At 41.6% G+C, this 20,404-nt stretch overlaps 1 protein-coding gene across 2 annotated transcripts in view; it reads right to left on the bottom strand.

Moving 5' to 3' along the window:
- CYFIP1 (cytoplasmic FMR1 interacting protein 1) overlaps window positions 1-20,404 on the bottom strand; it is a 76,738-nt gene that overhangs the window by 2,757 nt on the left and 53,577 nt on the right. For both annotated transcript variants that reach the window (XM_038532560.1, XM_038532559.1), the window contains exons 24-28: window positions 16,578-16,668; window positions 15,376-15,506; window positions 8,688-8,760; window positions 8,058-8,152; window positions 186-424 (exon numbers count right to left, since the gene is read on the bottom strand). In XM_038532560.1, the coding sequence (XP_038388488.1) occupies window positions 186-424; window positions 8,058-8,152; window positions 8,688-8,760; window positions 15,376-15,506; window positions 16,578-16,668 (629 nt within the window). The remainder of the gene's footprint in view (window positions 1-185; window positions 425-8,057; window positions 8,153-8,687; window positions 8,761-15,375; window positions 15,507-16,577; window positions 16,669-20,404) is intronic.

Below are 20,404 nucleotides of genomic sequence, written 5' to 3'. Positions count from 1 at the left end.
CAGCAGGTGATGTGAAGTCTGTGGACATACTCAGTGTGCCTACGTTTCCATGGGTGAAGGAAACTTCCCCATGTCACCTAAGAACCTCCACTTAAGTGGCTTTGAAGCAGCTCATCAAACTTCCAGAGGAACAGTCTTCTGTGTTAGCCTGCTCCCATTTCCCCATCCACTGAGCACATACTTACTCGACTGTAAACTCGTGTGTTCCCACAGGAATACAGTAGACAAACTGCATGGCACTCCACAGTCTGTGAAACTCAACACACTCGTCCACATGCATGACTCCATTGCTGGGGAGAGGTCCACGCCAGATAGGATCATCCAGAAAGGTCCGGATCCGAGTCAGGATGACTTCAAACATAGACAGGCCACAGCAGAGACGTTCCTTTGTCAGCAAGTCCCCTTCTCTTGCTATGGCAATTTGCTGCAGGAAGGACAGAACGTTATGAGCCATGGCAGGAGGGTAGAAACTGCTGAAACCAAACTACTCAGATTCGTTTCTGACTTACTGGAAAACTATCTTAATTAGCAGAAGAAGATTTTTAGAAATAAGCATGTAGGTCTTAGATTAAATGTATTTCAGTCAAGAATTGCCTAGTATAGCTGTTCTTAACTGGGAGTGATTTTGCCTCCAGAGGAAATGTGGCAATGTGTGGAGACAGTTCTGGTGGTCACAGCTTGGAGTGAGAGGAACGGCAGCTAGTTGGTAGAGGCCAGGGACACTGTTTTTTCAAAAAATTTTCTTAAATTTAAATCCAGTACGATTAACATGCAATATTATAATTAGTTTCAGGTGTCTAAGACAGTGATTCAACAATTCCATATATCACTCAGTGCTCATTAAGTGTACTCTTTATATCCCTCACCTATTTCACCCATACACCCCACCCACCTCCTCTCTAGTAACCATCAATTTGTTCTCTGTAGAGTCTGTTTTTTGATTTGTCTCTTGTTTTGTTCCTTTGTTTCTTAAATTCCACTTAAGTGAAATCATATGGAAAGACTGACTGGCTTATTTCACTTAGCATTATACTCTCTAGTTCCATCCATGTTGTTGTAAATGGCAAGATTTCATTTTTTACGACTGAATAATATTCCACTGTGTATGTGTGTGTGCATACATACCACATTTTCTTTATCCATTCATCTATCAATGGACATGTGGGCTGTTTCCATAATCTACCTTTTTATAAATAATGTTGCAATAAACACAGGGATGCATACAACCTTTCAAATTAGTGTTTTTGTATTTCCTAGGTAAATACCTAGCAGTATGATTACTGGATCTTATAACCCTATTATCCTATTTTTGATTTTTGAGGAAACTCCATACTGTTTTCCAGAGTGGATCCACCAGTACGCATTCCCACCAACAGTGCCCAAGTGTTCCTTTTTCTCAATATCCTCAGCAACACTGGTTTCTTGTCTTTGGGCTTTTAGCCATTCTGACAGATGTGAGGTGATACCTCATGGTAGTTTTGACTTTCATTGCCCTGATGATGATTGATGTTGAGCTCTTTTCATGTGTCTACTGGCCACCTGAATGTCTTTCTTCTATAGAGAAATGTCTGTTCATGTCTTCTGCCCGTTTTTAATTGGATGTCTTTTGGTGTTGAGTTAAAATTCTTTAAATATATTGAATAGTAACCCTTCATCAGATGTCACTTGCAAATATCTCTTCCTATTCAGCAGGTTGTCTTTGGTTTTGTTGGTTGTATCCTCTGTTATGTGGAAGATTTTTACTTCGATCAAGTCCCAACAGTTTATTTTTATTAGTTTTCCTTGCCTCAAGAGACATATCTAGAAAGATGTTATGGCCAACATCAGAGACATTACTGTCTGTGTTCTCTTCTAGGATTTTATGGAATGAGGTCTCATGTTGAGGTCTCTATATTTGCATGTAGTTAAGTTTCCCAACATGATTTGTTTAAAAGAGACTTTTCCTCATTTCATATTCTTTGCTCCTTTGTCAAAGATTAATCATGTAATTGTGGGATTGCCTCTGGGTTTATTCACTGATCTCCATTTTTGTGCCAGTACCACACTGTTTTTGATTACCACAGCTTTGCAGCATTAACTTGAACTGTGGAATTGTGACACCCCCAGCTTGGTTTTGCTTTCTCAAGATTGCTTTGGCTACTCAGGGTTTCCATACAAATTTTAGGATTGTTTGTTCGAGTTCTGTGAAAAATGCTCTTGGTACATTGACAGGGATTGCATTAAATCTGTAGACTGCTTTGGGTAATATGGATATATAACAATTTTTATTCTCCCAATACATGAGCATGATATATCTATCCATTTGTGTCATCTTCAATTTTTTTCAGCAATATTTTTAGTTTTCAGACTATAGGTCTTTCACCTCCTTGGTTAAGTTTCTCCTAGATATCTTACTATTTTTGTTACAATTGTAAATGGGATTGTTGTCTGAATTTCTCATTCTGCTGCTTCATCAGTGTACAGAATGCAATTGTATTCATTTATCAGCTCCAGTAGTTTTTTGGTGGGGTCTTTAGGGTTTTGTATATATAGTGATCAGGTCATTTGCAAATAGTGCAAGTTTTACTTCTTCCTTACCAATCTGGATGCCTTTTATTTCATTTTATTGTCTGAGTACTGTGGCTAAGACTTCTAGTAATTATGTTGAATAAAAGTGTTGAGAGTGGACATCCTATCTTGTTTCTGACCTTAGGGCAAGAACTCTTGTTTTTTACCATTGAGTATGATGTTCACTGTGGGTTTTTCATATAAGGCCTGTATTATGTTGCAGTATGTTCCCTCTAAATTTACTTTGTTGAAGGTTTTTATCATGAATGGGTACTGTATTTGTCAAACCCTTTTTCTGTGTCTACTGAAACGACATGTTTGATGTTTTTTGAGAGGGAGAGTGGGGGCAGGGAGAGGCACAGGGAGGAGGAGAGAATCAAGCTAAGTTCCATGTCCAGCGCAGAGCCTGACATGGGGCTTGATCTCACAACCCTGAGATCATGACCTGGGCTGAAATCAAGAGTAGGACGCTTAACCGACTAAGCCACCCAAGGTGCCCCAATGATCATATAGTTCTTATCTTTTCTCTTGTCGATTTATCACATTGATTTATCTGTGGATAAATCTGTGGATAAGCCACTCCTGCATCCCAGGAATGAATCCCACTTGATTGTCAATGATTTTTAATGTATTGGTTGAATTTGGTGTGCTAATATTTTGTTGAGGACTTTTTTTTTTTTTAAGATTTTATTTATTTATTCATGAGAGACAGCGGGGGGTGGGGGGGAGAGAGAGAGAGAGAGAGAGAGAGAGAGAGGCAGAGACACACACAGAGGGAGAAGCAGGCTCCATGCAGGGAGCCCAACATGGGACTCGATCCCCAGTCTTTAGGATCACGCTCTGGGCTGAAGGCAGCACTAAACCGCTGGGCCACCGGGGCTGCCCTTGTTAAGGACTTTTGCATCTATGTTCAGAGATATTGGCCTGTAGCTCCTCTTTTTTGTGGTGTTTTTATCTAGTTTGGGTATCAAGGTGCTTCTAGCCTCATAGAATAAATTTGGAAGCTTTCTCTATTTTTTTGGAATAGTTTGAGAAGAACAGATATTAACTCTTCTTTAAATGTTTGGCAAAATTCACCTGTGAAGCTGTCTGTTCCTGGACTTAGGGTTTTCTGGTTACTGATTCAATTGCATTGCTGGTAACTGGTCTATTTAAATTTTCTATTTATTCCTGCTTAAGGTATGGGAAGTTAAATGTTTCTAGGAATTTATTCATTTCTTCAAGCTTGCCCAATTTGTTGGCATATAATTTTTCATAATATTTTCTTATACTTGTTTGTATTTTTGTGGTCTCTCCTCTCATATCTGATTTTATTTGAGTCCTTCCTCTCTTCTTTTTAAAATGAGTCCAGCTAACAGCTTATCAACTTTGTGGATTTTTTCTCAAAAAACCAGCTCCTGGGATGCCTAGGTGGCTCAGCGGTTGAGCATCTGCCTTCAACTCAGGGAGTGATCGTGGGATCTGGGATGATGAAGTCCTGCATCGAGTTCCCTGTGGAGAGCCTGCTTTCCCTCTGCCTAGGTCTCTGCCTCTCATGAATAAATAAATAAATCTCTAAACACACACACACACACACACACACACACACACACACACACAGCTCCTGGTTTCATGGATCTGTTCCATTGTTTTGTTTTGGGTTTTTTTAGGTTCTATGTCATTAATTTCTGCTATAATATTACTTCCTTCTGCTGGCTTTGGATTTTGTAGTTGCTCTTTCTCTGGCTCCTTTAGACCTAAGGGTAGGTTGTTTGAGATTGTTCTTGCTTCTTGAGGTAAGCCTACATTGCTATATACTTCCCTCTCAGACCACTTTTTTGCATCCCAAACACTCTGGACCACTATGTTTTCATTTTTATTGGTCACTATGTAATTTTTTATTTCTTTTTTGATTCCTTGGTTGACCCATTTATTGTTTAGTATCATGTTATTTGTGGTCTTTCCAGATTTTCTCTTCTGGTTGACTCCTAGTTTCATAGTATTGTGGTCAGGAAAGATGCATGGCATGTCTTCAATCTTTTATAATTTGTTGAGATTTGTTTTGTGGGCATTTAATGTGTGATTCTGGAGCACTTGAAAACAATGTGTATCCTGCTGTTTTAGGATGGATGTTCTGAATATATGTTAAATCCAACTAGTCTAGTGTGTTATTCAAAGCCACTGTGTCCTTGTTGATTTTCTCTTTGAATGTCGTTCATTGATGTAAGTGGGGTGTTAAAGGTCCCTACCATTATTGTATTACTGCTGCTTTCTCACTTTACATTTGTTATTAACTGCTTTATATATTTAGGTACTTTCATGTTGGGTACATAATCATTTTCAATTGTTTTATCTTCTGATTGTTTTCTTTGTGATTATATAGTGTCCTTCTTTGTATGTTGTTATATGTTGTTATAGTCTTTGTTTTGTCCAATGTAAAGTCTGTTTTGTCCAATATAAATATTGCTACCCTACCTTTACCTTTACATTCATTTGCATAATGTTTCTCCATCCCCTCACTTTCAATCTGCAGGTGTCTTTAGGTCTGAAATGAGTCTCTTGTAGCAGCATATAGATAGGTCTTGTTTTTTTCATCCATTCTGTCAATCCATGTCTTCTGCTGGAGAGTTTCTCCATTTACATTCAAATTATTGATAGATACATATTTATTGCCAATTTGTTAGTTGTTTTGTACTTATTTTTGTAGTTTATCTCTTTTCCTTTCTTCTCTTGCTCTCTTCTCTCAGTTTGCCAGCTTGCTTTAGTGATATACTTTGATTAATTTCTCTTTATTTTTTGCCTGTTACTGGTTTTTGATTTGTGGTTACCATTAGGTTTGTATATAACATCTTCTGCACAAACCAGTATATATTAAGTTGATGGTTTCTTAAGTCTGAACCCATTTTTTACTTGTCTTCCCCCACATTTTAGGTATATGGTGTCATACTTTACACCATTTTGTAAATCCCTTGACTTTTACAGATATGTTTATTTTTACTGCTTTTGCACTTCCTATTTTTCTTACTCTTACTTACAGTTTTTCCTTTCCACTCAAAGAGTCCCCTTCAACATTTCTTGTAGGGCTGGTGTAGTCATGAATTCCTTTAATTTGTGTTTGTATGAGAAACTTTTTATCTCTCCTATTTTGAATGATAGCCTTACTGGACAGGGTATTCTTGGCTGATTTTTTCCTTTCAGTATGTTGAATAGGTATATCATGCCACTCCTTTTTGGTCTGCAAACTTTCTGCTGAAGAATCTACTGATAGTTTTATCAGGTTTCCCTGCATATAATGGTTTTCTCTTTCTGATTTTAAAATTCTCTGTCACTACTTTTTGCTATTTTAAGTAGTATGTGTCTTGGTGTGGACCTCTTTGGCTTGATTGTGTTGGTGGCTCTCTGTGCCTCCTGGATCTGGACTTTTGTTTCCCCAGATTTGTGAAGTGTTCATCTATTATTTCTTCAAATAAATTTTCTGCCCCCTTTTCTCTCCCTTCTTCGGGGATCCCTATAATGTGAATGTTATACTTGATCATGTTGCTGAGTTCCCTATGTCTATTCTCATTTTGCATAACCTTTTCCCTCTTACCTGCTTAGCTTGACTACTTTCTAATACTTTGTCCTCCAGGTCACTGATTCATTCTTCTGCTTCCTCTAGCCTACTATTTATTTCATCTAGTGCATTTTATTTTTTTTAAAGATTTTATTTATATTCATGAGAGACACAGAGAGAGAAAGAGGCAGAGACACAGGCAGGAGAAGCAGGCTCCATGCAGGGAGCCCGACATCCTGGGCTGAAGGTGGCGCTAAACCGCTAAGCCACCCAGGCTGCCCATCTAGTGTACTTTAATTTCATTTATTGTGTACTTCATCTCTGATTGGTTCCTTGTTGTTGTTATTGTTGTAAAGGGTCTCACTCTTGTCTTCTACTTTTTTTTTCAAGCCCAATGAGTATCTTTATGATAATTACTCTAAATTCTCTATCAGGCATATTACTGATCTCCAATTGCTTAAGTCTCTTATGATTTTTGTCCTGGTCTTTCATTTGGGACACATTCCTCTCTCTCCTCATTTTCTTTAACTCTCTGTTTCTATGTGTTGGGAAAATCAGCTATGTCTCCTGCTCTTGACAGTAGTGGCCTTATGAAGAAGAGGTCACCACCATGCAGTGTCCCCTGTTCACCAGAACCTAGCACTTCAGGGGTGTCTCCTATATGTGTTATGCATGCCGTGCTATTGTGGCTAGGATGCTTTTTCCTTAGTCTAGCTGTCTGCAGTGGCTCTCTTTGCCTGCTGTGGCCAGCGCTTGGTCCCTGTGGTGTTAGTAGGCCAATCTCGTGCCACTTACAGCTTGAGCTAAGTTGGACTAGGTATTTGCCAGAGATGTGGTAGCACCAAACTACACTGTGCTTTCCCTGTGCTGTTCCCTGAGCTTTCACTCGTGGGCAAGGCTTGCAGCCAGCCCAGCTGTCTGCCCTCAGCCCATTACTGGGCCCTCTGACTGGTGTGTGTGGTTTTCTTTCCCTCTCTCCAGGGTAAGAGTCACTTTAAAGTGGTGCTGGTCCCTGTTGCGGTGCTCTCACACTGCCAGGCCTGTAGCACCACTCTAGATGGGCTCTGGCCAAGAGTGCACTGGGAGACAGAGCTACAATGGTGAGAAGTGGGAGCCATGTATGACGGTGTTAGCAAGGTTTGCACAGCACCAGTCCTCTGCAAGAGGGTTCCTGCTCTGCCAGGATTGAGGCAAACCTGTCTGGAGAGTGCAGATCCACTGCAGCACAGCACACGGGAGCAGGGCAACAGTGTTAGCAAGTCAGGTAGTCAGTGTCAGCAGGGTACTGTTTACTGCAGGTGACCATGTGTTCATGCTGGGGGGCAGGGGTTGGAAATGGTGCCTGATGGCTCCTTTGTTCTGGGAGAAGTCTCCCAAGGATCTCTGTCCCTCCAGGACACACTCAAAGATGAGCAAATGACTATTTCAGTTGACCCAGGTGTTTTTCAAACTGCTGCTTCTATGCTATACCTCCATGAGGCTGTTGTACCAGAGATACTGCTAAATATCCTACAGTTCATAGGACAATTCATCACAACAAATAATTATCTGGTCCAAACTGGGGATAGTGCTGCAACTGAGAAACCCTGATCTAGCTTAAGTTGATATGAAATCATGGAGCTCTACCCCGACACCTTGCCTCCTATATGAGACTCCCACTTTCTTCTGTTATTAAAAACTTATGAAAAAAGTCCTCTTCATGAAGAGATAGAAAAAACAAGTAACATTTACTGTGTACATTTTATGTGCTGGTGATGTCTGAAGCCCTTTGCACATGTTAGCTCAAACTTCCCAACCACCCTGTGACAAAGTCCTATTAAGAACCCCACTAGAGACACCAAGGCCTAAAGGCCCATCTGACTTCATGATGCTTTCCAGGGTGGATCACCCAGAGCCTGTATGCTGAAGCTCCAGCCCACCAGTGGCCTGATGTGGATACCAAGCTTGCAACAGTGACAGCTGCCAGAGTATCCATTACCTGAGGGGTCCCCAGTCTTTCAATCAGAGGGACAAGATGAAGCGGGGCGTACTTTGATTCTAGTCTTTTCATTTTGGCATCAAGTCTCTCTCCCTCTGCAGTGGAAAAAATATTTTAATTTCTGTTCCTCTGTAAAAAAAACAACTGCCAAAGTTTCATTTTGTCAAAGAAACAAATGAAAGATTTCTTAGATGAACATTATACAGATTCTCTCTGAACACTACAGAACTGGCTTGATATTTTAATTCAAAATGACAGAACTGATTTTCTGTTCAATATTCTTTTTTTAAAACATGAAAATACCAAATGTAATCAAAATCAGAGAAGAGTACAAAACCCTCTGTACCCATTTGCTGCACGAGTATCAATTCATGACACTCGTGTTTCATAGATGTTGAGTATTTATGGGACAGCATGAGAGCTATTTTGAAGCACATCCAAGACATATCATTTCAGCCTTTACTATTTCAATTATTCAATATTAATTTAACCATGTTACATTACCAATTACCTCCAGTTATGAATGAACAGGCACCAAACTCAAACAAAACTGGCACTAAATTCTCTGGTCAGAAGGACAAAGTGTCACCACTGCAAAGGGCAGTCTAAACTCCCCGGTCAGAGACTCACCTTTTACATGGACTCTCGGCAAGATGTTCTGAAATGGAGCTGCATGCAACAGGTCACACACTTCTTCTAAAGACTAGAGCAAAAGAAAAGAAGGTTGCATTTGGAAGTTTACCTCATCACAAAGACAAACAGATAAGTATGGTGCTAAAAACAAGATCTTTGCCATTTAATGTAAAATAAATATTCTAAGCAGCACTGTGCAGAACTGTCTGGGATGATGGAAATATTCTCTGTTTGTGCTACACACTGATATAGTTACCAGCCACATGTGGGTAGTACACCTGAAGAACTGATCTTTAAATTGTATTTACTTTTAATTAATTTAAATCCAGACATGAGTAAAAACCAGCACTGAATATTGCTTTTGGATCATAACACCTCTAAAGAGGTAATAGGGGCAGCCCCGGTGGCTCAGCAGTTTAGCGCCGCCTTCAGCCCAGGGCCTGATCCTCGAGACCTGGGACTGAGTCCCGCATCGGGCTCTCTGCATGGAGCCTGCTTCTCCCTCTGCCTGTGTCTCTGCCTCTCTCTCTCTCTCTCTCTCTCTCTCTCTCTCTCTGTATCTCTCATTAGTAAATAAATAAAATCTTAAAAAACAAAAAAAAAAAATAAAGAGGTAATAAAAACCCTACAGAAGATCCATTCTCCAGAATATTGCAGTATAGAGGGAAAGTTTACCCTCCAATATCAAGGGGTTGCAGAACTCCTAAAAACTTACCATAAACCCAAAGAACAAGGCATTTTTCCAGATTCTAAGGGCTCTGAAACAATAGAGAAGGGCCCTAAAGATTGGTGTGCTCACCAGAAGATGTGAATAAGCTCTCTCTCAGGCCTCCTACACTATGCCCATCTCGAAATCTTGTAATTCCACAGTAATAATACAAATTACCAAAAGAAACTGTTTCAGAAAGTTAAGATATAGATCAATTGGTGATATTTTCCCTTCTGAGAATCTCCCCAGATGGTGGCACTGACTGTTAAGCTAAGACCAAGAGAAAGAGAAGACACTTTGTACTTATCGAGTGTCCTATTATCAACTAACATAAATCTAGTGCATCTGTTCTACTAGGACATTCCAGAAGCAGACTGACCCCTCCATACCCTGTCTTCCATTTCTGAGGCCAGCAGCAAAGCATGAGCTCCTCATGCAGAATATATGTATATGAATATATGAAACCTCCTCTGGGCTAGTGTACCCAGGACCTGTTCCCCTCGGCTTTCTATTCAAGGTGAATGTTGGGGGAGGAGAGAGAAACAAGATTAAAAAAGGGACAGGATCAGATGATCCTGTGCTACGTAAACACATAAAAGAGGGCGATGTCAATGGAATACTATTGCAGCTACAAAAAGGATAAGAAATGTCACCATTTCCTAATGTAGAATGATCTCCAGACCTACTTACTGTTGAGTGAAAAAAGTAACATGGAGAGTAGTAAACGGCCGGCCTGAACCAACAGAGTGTAGGGGGGCAGCTGGAAGGTGGCTGACTGCAAGAAAGTGCCAATGGATGGCAGATGGTAGACTTGGTTAAGGGATGACTGCTGCCACGTAGGAATGCTAAGGGCAGAGTCACACAGAAACAGAGCTCTGCAAGCAGTAAAGGAGCCTGCAGGCCAGCAAAACCACTCAAGAGGGGTGGCTCATCCAGTTGTGCTGCTTCCAGGTGCTATTATCAATGCGCTCAAATTTTTGCTCCCAAACCAAACTAGAAAAATTGAGGATAGCTATAAATCCAGCATTTAAAGCAAATAAGCAATTAACATTATTCTAAAATTAAAAGTTTATTAAATACACACATGCATAAACTAAAAACAAATAACAACCCCCCCGCCCCCGCCCCAAACTACATAATCAAACTTTTCAGGCTAGGTTCTTTGGGGTTTAAAAAATTTTTAATTTAAATCCAATTTACTTAACATATAGTGTATTATTAGTTTCAGGAGTAGAATGTAGTGATTCATTATTTGCATGTAACACTCAGTACTCATTACATCAAGTGCCCTCCTTAATCCCCATCACCCAGTTACCCCATTATTTCCCCACCCACTTCCCCTCCAGCAACCCTATTTGTTTCCTAAAGTTAAGTGTCTTATGGTTTGTCTCCTTTTCTGTTCATTTTTCCTCCCTTCCCCTCTGTTCATCTGTTTTTTCTTAAATTCCACGAGTGAAACCATCTGATATTTATTTCTCTCTGACTGACATGGCTTAGCATTAATACCCTCAGTTCCATCCATGTTGTTGCAAATGGCAAGATTTCATGGTTTTTGATGGCTGAGTAGTATTTCAGAGTGTGTGTGTGTATGTGTGTGTGTCTGTGTAAATATAATAGTGGGAACCTACTCAAATATTAAAATGTATTTTTTACCACTTTCATCAGAGAGACCAAAATAAGCATCAAGAAGAGATCAGTGTCTGGAGTCTTCAAACCTGTCCCTGAGTTTGATGGGATTTGGGCATAACCATCTGAGACAGAGTAGAACAGCCATGCCATCTTCCACCTTGGAGAATTTCACTTGGTGAAACTATGGGAAATACCACCTCCAACTTCCAGAAGGACAAAAGCAACACCACCAACTTCCAATCTCAGGCCAGACCTGGGAGTAGACCTGCCCAACACAGAAAGTGTGGCTTTTCAACACTTGCATAAGTGCACTAACAAGGGAATCCAGAGAAGGGAGAAGCAAAGGGGTGATAATGAGCAGAAGGAGTGAGGAGGGGCGATGACACACATCCCTGCAGGGCAGAGCCACTGTATCCACAAGACAGCCATGCATGGTGCTCAGTATGTCCCAGGCAAGGGGTCCCTGCATCTGTTGTATTCGACTAAGATGTAGATGATCTTTTTTTTCATTGTTTCAGAAATATTCATATGCTCATAAGCCAAAGTCTGTTTTCAAATCAACTGACAACTATTTATAACATTTTTTCCTGGGTGCCCAGTACTGTGCTTGCAGGAGCTAAGCACAAGAGTATATACTTAAGACACAAGCCTGATCTCAGACGGGAGGAGACAAGGGGGATCTGTGTCAACTGGGCACTAGAGACCCAGCACTCACCAGGCCCCTGAGGCCTACAGGATCCCTCCACTATTGAGGCACCAATCCCCAATGGATTGTAGTGAGGTTTAAGAGTGCTGAACAACTGTAACAAGGGATTTCCTTGTCATGAGAGATATGCACAACAGGCATAATTTAAAAAATCCAGGCAGCAAAGATCACCTTGGTTTCAGATTTCTCTTTTCCTAAGTTTCTTTCTTTCTTTTCTTTTAAATATTTTATTTATTTATTCATGAGTGATAGAGAGAGAGAGGCAGACAGAGGCAGAGGGAGAAGCAGGCTCCATGTAGGGAGCCCGATGTGGGACTCGATCCTGGAACTCCGGGATCATGCCCTGGGCCGAAGGCAGCTGCTCAACCACTGAAACACCCAGGGATCCCTCTTTTCCTAAGTTTCTAATACAGCATCACACTCCATCCAAAAGTCAATGCGTGTCCAATTGTTGCCCTGATGGTGGATTTAGTCTGTTCCTTTGAACTGACAAGAGATGAGTTCTGCCCTACCAGTATCAAACCCCTATGGTTCTATAATTCTTTATGTCTACACAAGGCCTCTTTGATATCTTCTTTTTTGTAAGGAAGAAAAGCTTTTGATAGTTTATCTTATTTCCTTTAAGCACAGGTAGCCCAGAGGAAAAACCAGCCTAATGGTTCCCTGCCACTAAGTCAATTCCATTAAGGCAGTCTTCCCTCAGTAAAACTTGGGGCTCCCTGCCATAGCCCAAAGCCAGAGATTAATGGCACCTTCAGACTTAGACAAATGTGGACAAGAATGCACTTTATGTTGGTGTTCAGGCAAAATCACACATGAAGGGAATCTTCCTATATTAAATATTTAAACTTCATGGTAAGAGATTATGATTTTAAGTCATTCTTTCTAGGGCACCTGGGTGGCTTAGTCAGTTAAGTGTCTGCCTTCAGCTCAGGTCATAATCCTGGGGTCTGGGGATCCAGCCCCATGTCGGGCTCCCTGCTCAGCGGGGAGTCTGCTTCTCCCTCTCCCTCTCCCTCTCCCCCTCTGTTCCTCCCTCCACCCCACTTGTGCTCTATTGGTCTCTAAATAAATAAAATCCTAAAAAAACAAATTAAGTAATTCTTCCTAACTTATTTGGTTGTTAAAAATTCACAAATATTGGGGTGCATGGGTGGTTCAGTTGGTTAAGCATCTAACTCTTGATTTTTTTTTTTTTTCCTAACTCTTGATTTTGACTTAGATCATGATCTCAGGGTCATGGGATTGAGCCCTGTGTCAGGCTCCACTCAGCAGGGAGTCTGCTTCTCTCTCTCTCTGCTCCTCTCTCTAATCGCACGTACTCCCTCTCTCTAAAATAAATAAATCTTTAAAAAAAAATTCACAGATATTCCCGTAGAAGATTCAGTTTTCCCTAACATGTTCTTAGAGCAAGGCTGCCCTGGATGTCAGCTGCTTGCTGCCTCCAAGGCCAGCCTGCCTGCTCTTTGCAGAACTGCCCAGCCAACTTGGTGACTCTGGTGGGTCCTCCACCTCATGCTGTCACTCCTGCTGTGTGAAAGGGTGGCACTCAGAGTCCATGCTGACTTTCAGATGGCCTATGGTTCCTTTTTTTGTCACCACATGGAAAGAGTCTATTCAGGAACACAGCAACAGAGGGGAAAGTCAGAAGATGCACGTCCTGATAGGAGGCCATCAGCTCCCAGATGTATCCACATCCAACCTTGGACTACCTGACGACTATATATATATATATATATATATATTTTTTTTTTAATTGGGTGAAGGAGGTCGATCCAGTGGCTCAGCCCCTAGAGGCATGGCAGTCTGAATGCTATGTCCTGAAGTGCATATGAGTACCATGGTCCCAGTCACTGCAAGACATGATCCTGCCCCTGCCAAGCTCCCAGGGTCCTGAAGACAAGAGACTGCTTTAAGAAACAACATAGCAAAAGATCTCCCCAAATACGCCTAGAGCTGCAACCAATTAACACTGAAATGTCAGTAAGCTTTTTCAATATATTTGGCAAGCTGATATTTTCAGAGCAGAGCAAAGATATATGAAGAGGCAACATACCCTCGAAGAAGAATATGGTAAGGGAACATGTCCTGCAAGGTAGCAAGATTTAAGTTAGAGGTATAATGAATAAGACAATGTGTAGTTATGCCATAGATAGACATATGACCAATGGGTCATGGCAGAAAGCCTGGATATTGACCAGTGAATCCACAGAAAGCTGGCAGATAACAGGGTGACACTACAGATTATCAAGGAAAGGAGGGGTCCTTCAGCCACTGGAGGAGGGACAACTGATTAACCCCGTGGAGAAAAAAAGAAACATCTACTCCCACATCACAGACAAAAAAAAAAAAAAAAAAAAAATTCCAGAAGAATTATGAACTTAAATGTAAAAAGCAACACTTAAAACCTTCAGATGAAAATATAAATCTTTATAAGTCTTAGGTAGAAAGGAACTTCTTTAAAAACATACAAAAAGTGCTGTCTATACCAAAAAAAGAGACTACACTCAAGAATATCAGTTTATAGGATCCCTGGGTGGCGCAGCGGTTTGGCGCCTGCCTTTGGCCCAGGGCGCGATCCTGGAGACCCAGGATCGAATCCCACATCGGGCTCCCGGTGCATGGAGCCTGCTTCTCCCTCTGCCTGTGTCTCTGCCTCTCTCTCTCTCTCTCTCTCTGTGTGACTATCATAAATTAAAAAAAAATAATAATATCAGTTTATACTGTATATGTGTGTATATATATATATACATATATAAAGTCACCACTATCTGAGTGAAAAGACAAACCACAAACAGGGAGAAGTCTATGTAATATGTGTAACACACAAAGGATATACAAAGAACTTCCATAAATAAGCTGTAGAAGAATGGGCACAAGACACAGTGGAGGATTTAACAGAATAGGAAGAGCAAGCAACAAATGAAGCTGCCCACCTCTTTAGTCACAGAGAGAAAACCTGAGTAAGGCCACAAGAGATTCTGTTACAGTCACTAGGTTTTCCAATTCCAGTCAGTTTTTGTGAGGGGAATGAGGAACAGCTCAATGATACCACAAGGACTTAATCAGTGGAGAGAACAGGTGTCCCCTGGTGCAATTTCTCAGTATTGCTAAGCTTCTGGCATCTGCTTTATTATGCTGTCCACTGCCAATAGTCATGGGACATTGTAGATTTTTAAACATAACATAATTAAAATTCTACAAACTTTAAGAATCAGTTTTTCAGTTACACTGAGCTACACTGTGAGTGCTCAAAAGTCTCAGATACAGAACTTTCCATCATGCAAACAGCTCTCCCGGGCAGCAGAGCTTTATACCTTACATATATGTCACATGTTTGTTTAGACATACTAAAAACAACATAATAAAACATTCCACAGCACTCACATAGTAAAACATTCTTAAATGATGAACTACATTGTTCTGTTTTTCAGGTACAGGAGACAAATTCAAATTAAATTGTATGCAGTCTCTCTCTCTCTCTCTCACACACACACACACACACACACACACACACACACACACTGGTGCTTTATAATACCTACTCCCTTTACCCCCATTAAATCAGACCTCTAAAAAATACCTTTTCCTGTCACCTATGGGGAATCCATGGCCTGGGGCTTGTATGGCTGGGCACTCACCAGGCTCTGCTCAATGAGCAAGCAGAAGAGGACGGCATTGCCCACTTCCCGCAGGTTCTGGAAGCACACTGTCTTCAGCTCCGCATACTCAACAATGTCCTTCAGCTGGTGGTGGAAGAACTCTAGGATACCTATGGTAACAGAGAGTGAATGGGGAGACTGGGGAGGGTGGGGGCACAGCCTGGGGTCTGTGGCTCGGGGCACTTATGCTGGCCAGGAAACATCTTCTGATGCTGCCATTGTGCCTGCTACGGAGATGGTCACATGTCCCCCAAACCCAACCTCTTTCTTGCAACAGTAGTCTGTGCATCACCTGGGCCTTGGGCCTCAGCTCCAAAGCTTCTCTCTCAACCCTGTATCTTCTGAGGAGGTGTCACATTGCAAGAATAAAGGAGAAACACCACACCATCATCTCCAGCAGAAACAGAAATGGTTTTGAGAAAATTCAGCATCCCTTCATAGGTATAGAAGGGAACATACTTAATCTGCACATCTACAAAGAACCTGCAGCTAATGTCATTCTCAGTGGTAAAACCTACATACTTTCTCCCTGAGCTCCAGAGCAAGACAACACATTTTAATCACTGTCCTGGAGATCCTGCACATTGTGATAAGGCACAAAAGACCAGGCCTAAGAATTGGAAAGAAGGTTAATATTTAATCTATACATTCAAATGCTGACCCAGCCAAAAATCCACAAGCTGACACTAGAATTTATTTGGTCATGCAGAAGACCTAGAATAGCCAAAATAACTCTAAGAAGAACAAAGTTAGAGATATAACAGGTTTTAAATTCCTCATCCCAACATGTCAGGTCCCAACTGCCATTTGGCAAGGATCCCCAGGGCAGTTGGACCTGGCAGCTCAGTGCCCTGCCTCTCCCCAGTTGGTGATTTTCAAGGTCCTAGTGCTGTACAATAATAGTCAGGGCCTCACAATGTCAGAGCCCCATCACCCATCGGTGACTAATGGGTACTGCCTCCCTGCCAACAGCACACTTCCCACGTACTTGCTCCCAGTTGAAAGGCGGTTTGTTCATTCTACCGGAAACAATCAGACTCTGATTAGGTGCCCTGCATCCTCCCACACAGGGAAAGCAGATCCTATCCTTTTCAGTAAAGTCTGAATTGTTTGATGCACTGTAGTTTGAACACTTATGCTGTCTCCTCCATGCTTCACCCCCAGGGAGGGGCCGCACTCACCAGGGGAGCCATACTCATGCCGGGGCAGGCGGCAGATCTTAGGCATCACCTCCATCAGTGTCTTCACGTACTGCAGGATTGTGCCTTGTAGCTGCAGGAGAGACAGGCTGCATTAACCACTGGCCGCCACCACCCCAGAGGTTGTGAGTGGTGTATGGGGCTTCTAAAAAGGAGTCTGTAGGTAAAATACATGGCAACGAGCAGGACTGAGAATCACTTCCACAGGGAAAGGAAATCCGATCCACAGAAATAAAATGTCTACCAGGGTAGGGTGACTTTATAGGACTAACCAAATTTACGTTCTCAAACACAATCCCCTTTCAGGAGGCAAGTGATCTTTTTTTTTTAATTTATTTTTTATTGGTGTTCAATTTACCAACATACAGAATAACCCCCAGTGCCCATCACCCATTCACTCCCACCCCCCGCCCTCCGCCCTTCTACCACCCCTAGTTCGTTTCCCAGAGTTAGCAGTCTTTACGTTCTGTCTCCCTTTCTGATATTTCCCACACATTTCTTCTCCCTTCCCTTATATTCCCTTTCACTATTATTTATATTCCCCACATGAATGAGAACATATAATGTTTGTCCTTCTCCGACTGACTTACTTCACTCAGCATAATACCCTCCAGTTCCATCCTCGTTGAAGCAAATGGTGGGTATTTGTCATTTCTAATGGCTGAGTAATATTCCATTGTATACATAAACCACATCTTCTTTATCCATTCATCTTTCGATGGACACCGAGGCTCCTTCCACAGTTTGGCTACTGTGGACATTGCTGCTATAAACATCGGGGTGCAGGTGTCCCGGCGTTTCATTGCATCTGTATCTTTGGGGTAAATCCCCAGCAGTGCAATTGCTGGGTCATAGGGCAGGTCAATTTTCAACTCTTTGAGGAACCTCCACACAGTTTTCCAGAGTGGCTGCACCAGTTCACATTCCCACCAACAGTGTATGAGGGTTCCCTTTTCTCCGCATCCTCTCCAACATTTGTTGTTTCCTGCCTTGTTAATTTTCCCCATTCTCACTGGTGTGAGGTGGTATCTCATTGTGGTTTTGATTTGTATTTCCCTGATGGCCAGTGATGCAGAGCATTTTCTCATGTGCTTGTTGGCCATGTCTATGTCTTCCTCTGTGAGATTTCTCTTCATGTCTTTTGCCCATTTCATGATTGGATTGTTTGTTTCTTTGGTGTTGAGTTTAATAAGTTCTTTATAGATCTTGGGAACTAGCCCTTTATCTGATATGTCATTTGCAATATCTTCTCCCATTCTGTAGGTTGTCTTAGTTTTGTTGACTGTATCCTTTGCTGTGCAAAAGCTTCTTATCTTGATGAAGTCCCAATAGTTCATTTTTGCTTTTGTTTCTTTTGCCTTTGTGGATGTATCTTGCAAGAAGTTACTGTAGCCGAGTTCAAAAAGGGTGTTGCCTGTGTTCTTCTCTAGGATTTTGATGGACTCTTGTCTCACATTTAGATCTTTCATCCATTTTGAGTTTATCTTTGTGTATGGTGTAGGAGAGTGGTCTAGTTTCATTCTTCTGCATGTGGATGTCCAATTTTCCCAGCACCATTTATTGAAGAGACTGTCTTTCTTCCAATGGATAGTCTTTCCTCCTTTATCGAATATTAGTTGCCCATAAAGTTCAGGGTCCACTTCTGGGTTCTCTATTCTGTTCCATTGATCTATGTGTCTGTTTTTGTGCCAGTACCACACTGTCTTGATGACCACAGCTTTGTAGTACAACCTGAAATCTGGCATTGTGATGCCCCCAGCTGTGGTTTTCTTTTTTAATATTCCCCTGGCTATTCGGGGTCTTTTCTGATTCCACACAAATCTTAAAATGATTTCTTCTAACTCTCTGAAGAAAGTCCATGGCATTTTGATAGGGATTGCATTAAACGTGTAAATTGCCCTGGGTAACATTGACATTTTCACAATATTAATTCTGCCAATCCATGAGCATGGAATAGTTTTCCATCTCTTTGTGTCTTCTTCAATTTCTTTCAGAAGTGTTCTATAGTTTTTAGGGTATAGATCCTTTACCTCTTTGGTTAGGTTTATTCCTAGGTATCTTATGCTTTTGGGTGCAATTGTAAATGGGATTGACTCCTTAATTTCTCTTTCTTCAGTCTCATTGTTAGTGTATAGAAATGCCACTGATTTCTGGGCATTGATTTTGTATCCTGCCACGCTACCGAATTGTTGCATGAGTTCCAGCAATCTTGGGGTGGAGACTTTTGGGTTTTCTATGTAGAGGATCATGTCATTGGCGAAGAGGGAGAGTTTGACTTCTTCTTTGCCAGTTTGAATGCCTTTAATGTCTTTTTGTTGTCTGATTGCTGAGGCTAGGACTTCCAGTACTATGTTGAATAGCAGTGGTGAGAGTCAGAGTGGACATCCCTGTCTTGTTCCTGATCTTAGGGGAAAGGCTCCCAGTGCTTCCCCATTGAGAATGAGGAGGCAAGTGATCTCAAGTGTGACAGGACGGTGAGGACCTGCTCTAGTTGCATCCAACTTTGGCCAACACAGAGGCTCTGGGAAACAACATCCGCATGGGGTGGTTTCTGTATTCCTCATATGGACTTGATGAGGCTCCAACACTGGGCTCGGCATGTGCCGAACACCTTCCAAGTTATGTATTTTGGGGCAAAGGCTGTAGCTGGGGTCCTAGCAGAGACTGAGTGGGTTATGCAGTCATGGCTGTGTCAAAAGATCCAACTTTTATATATCCTAATTGATTTTTGATCCAAAAAGGTTGTATAATTTGTCAACTTCTTAGAATTCTGTCAGCTTTTGCTTTGCATTGTTAATGATCATACCATCTCCTTGATGGATTGCCACTTTAATTATTGTGGCCATAAATTCAGCTTCAAGTATAGAAATGCCCTGAAAGTCTATATTTGGCAATAAAGAATCCTAAAGAAATGGGCACAGTCACAGAAAGATGACTAAAATCGGGGCGCCTACATGGCTCAGTGAAGCGTCTGCCTTTGGCTCAGGTCATGATCTTGGGGTCCTGGGATAGAGCCCCGCATCAGGCTCCCTGTTCTGTGCGGAGTCTACTTGTCCCTCTCCCTCTGTCCCTCCCCCTGTTCATGCATGCTCTCAAATAAAACCTTTTTTAAAAAAATGATGAAAATAATGGAAACAGATTAAAGATTAAGATTTTATGAAGTTTTCTTAGTTAACAGAAATAACACAGAAAACTAAATCTATGATAGTGTACAAATAGCATTTTCTCACTCTTTCTTTTTCCAAAAGGACTTAATTAACTAAAAGACTTCGGCACATTAACTTCTGACCTCAATCTGAAGTTAAACAGATTGTAAAGTCTTAATCCTTTATTCACAGTTTAACTCCTGGTACTCAGAAAAGGGGCACACACCATCAGCCCTGCAGGGGGACCAGCCATCCCTGGGTAACAGGAATCTCTGAACAACAGTAGGACCACTGCCTCTCAGCGGAGCCCATCTGCCCCTTGCGGCAGCCCTGCCAGAGACAGCTCAGAACTCCTCATGGACAACACACTCACCTCTGTTTCCCCCACTGTAAGTGTTTCTTGGAGATCTGTGTTTTAAGAAACCTCTTATTTCACAAACAGAAACAGGAGTGTTTGTACAACTGTCCCCTCCCAGATGCTCGCCAGCTGAAACATGGTCTCTCCCAAATGGCTTCATGTCTCTCTTGAGCAACAAGCAATAGCAGTGGTCCTTTATAAAAGGAGGTGGGGAAGACTATGTCTGCATATAAAGGCCACATTTTCTTATAAAGCAAGCTGTATTTTGGTACTTGTCTCTGAATAGGTAAAATAACAGGGACCAG

The sequence above is a fragment of the Canis lupus genome, chromosome 3 (genome assembly GCF_011100685.1).
Source record: "Canis lupus familiaris isolate Mischka breed German Shepherd chromosome 3, alternate assembly UU_Cfam_GSD_1.0, whole genome shotgun sequence".
Taxonomy (NCBI): Eukaryota; Metazoa; Chordata; class Mammalia; order Carnivora; family Canidae; genus Canis; species Canis lupus.
Note: the sequence above shows the minus strand (reverse complement) of the source record. Positions and strands in the feature narration are given on the sequence as shown.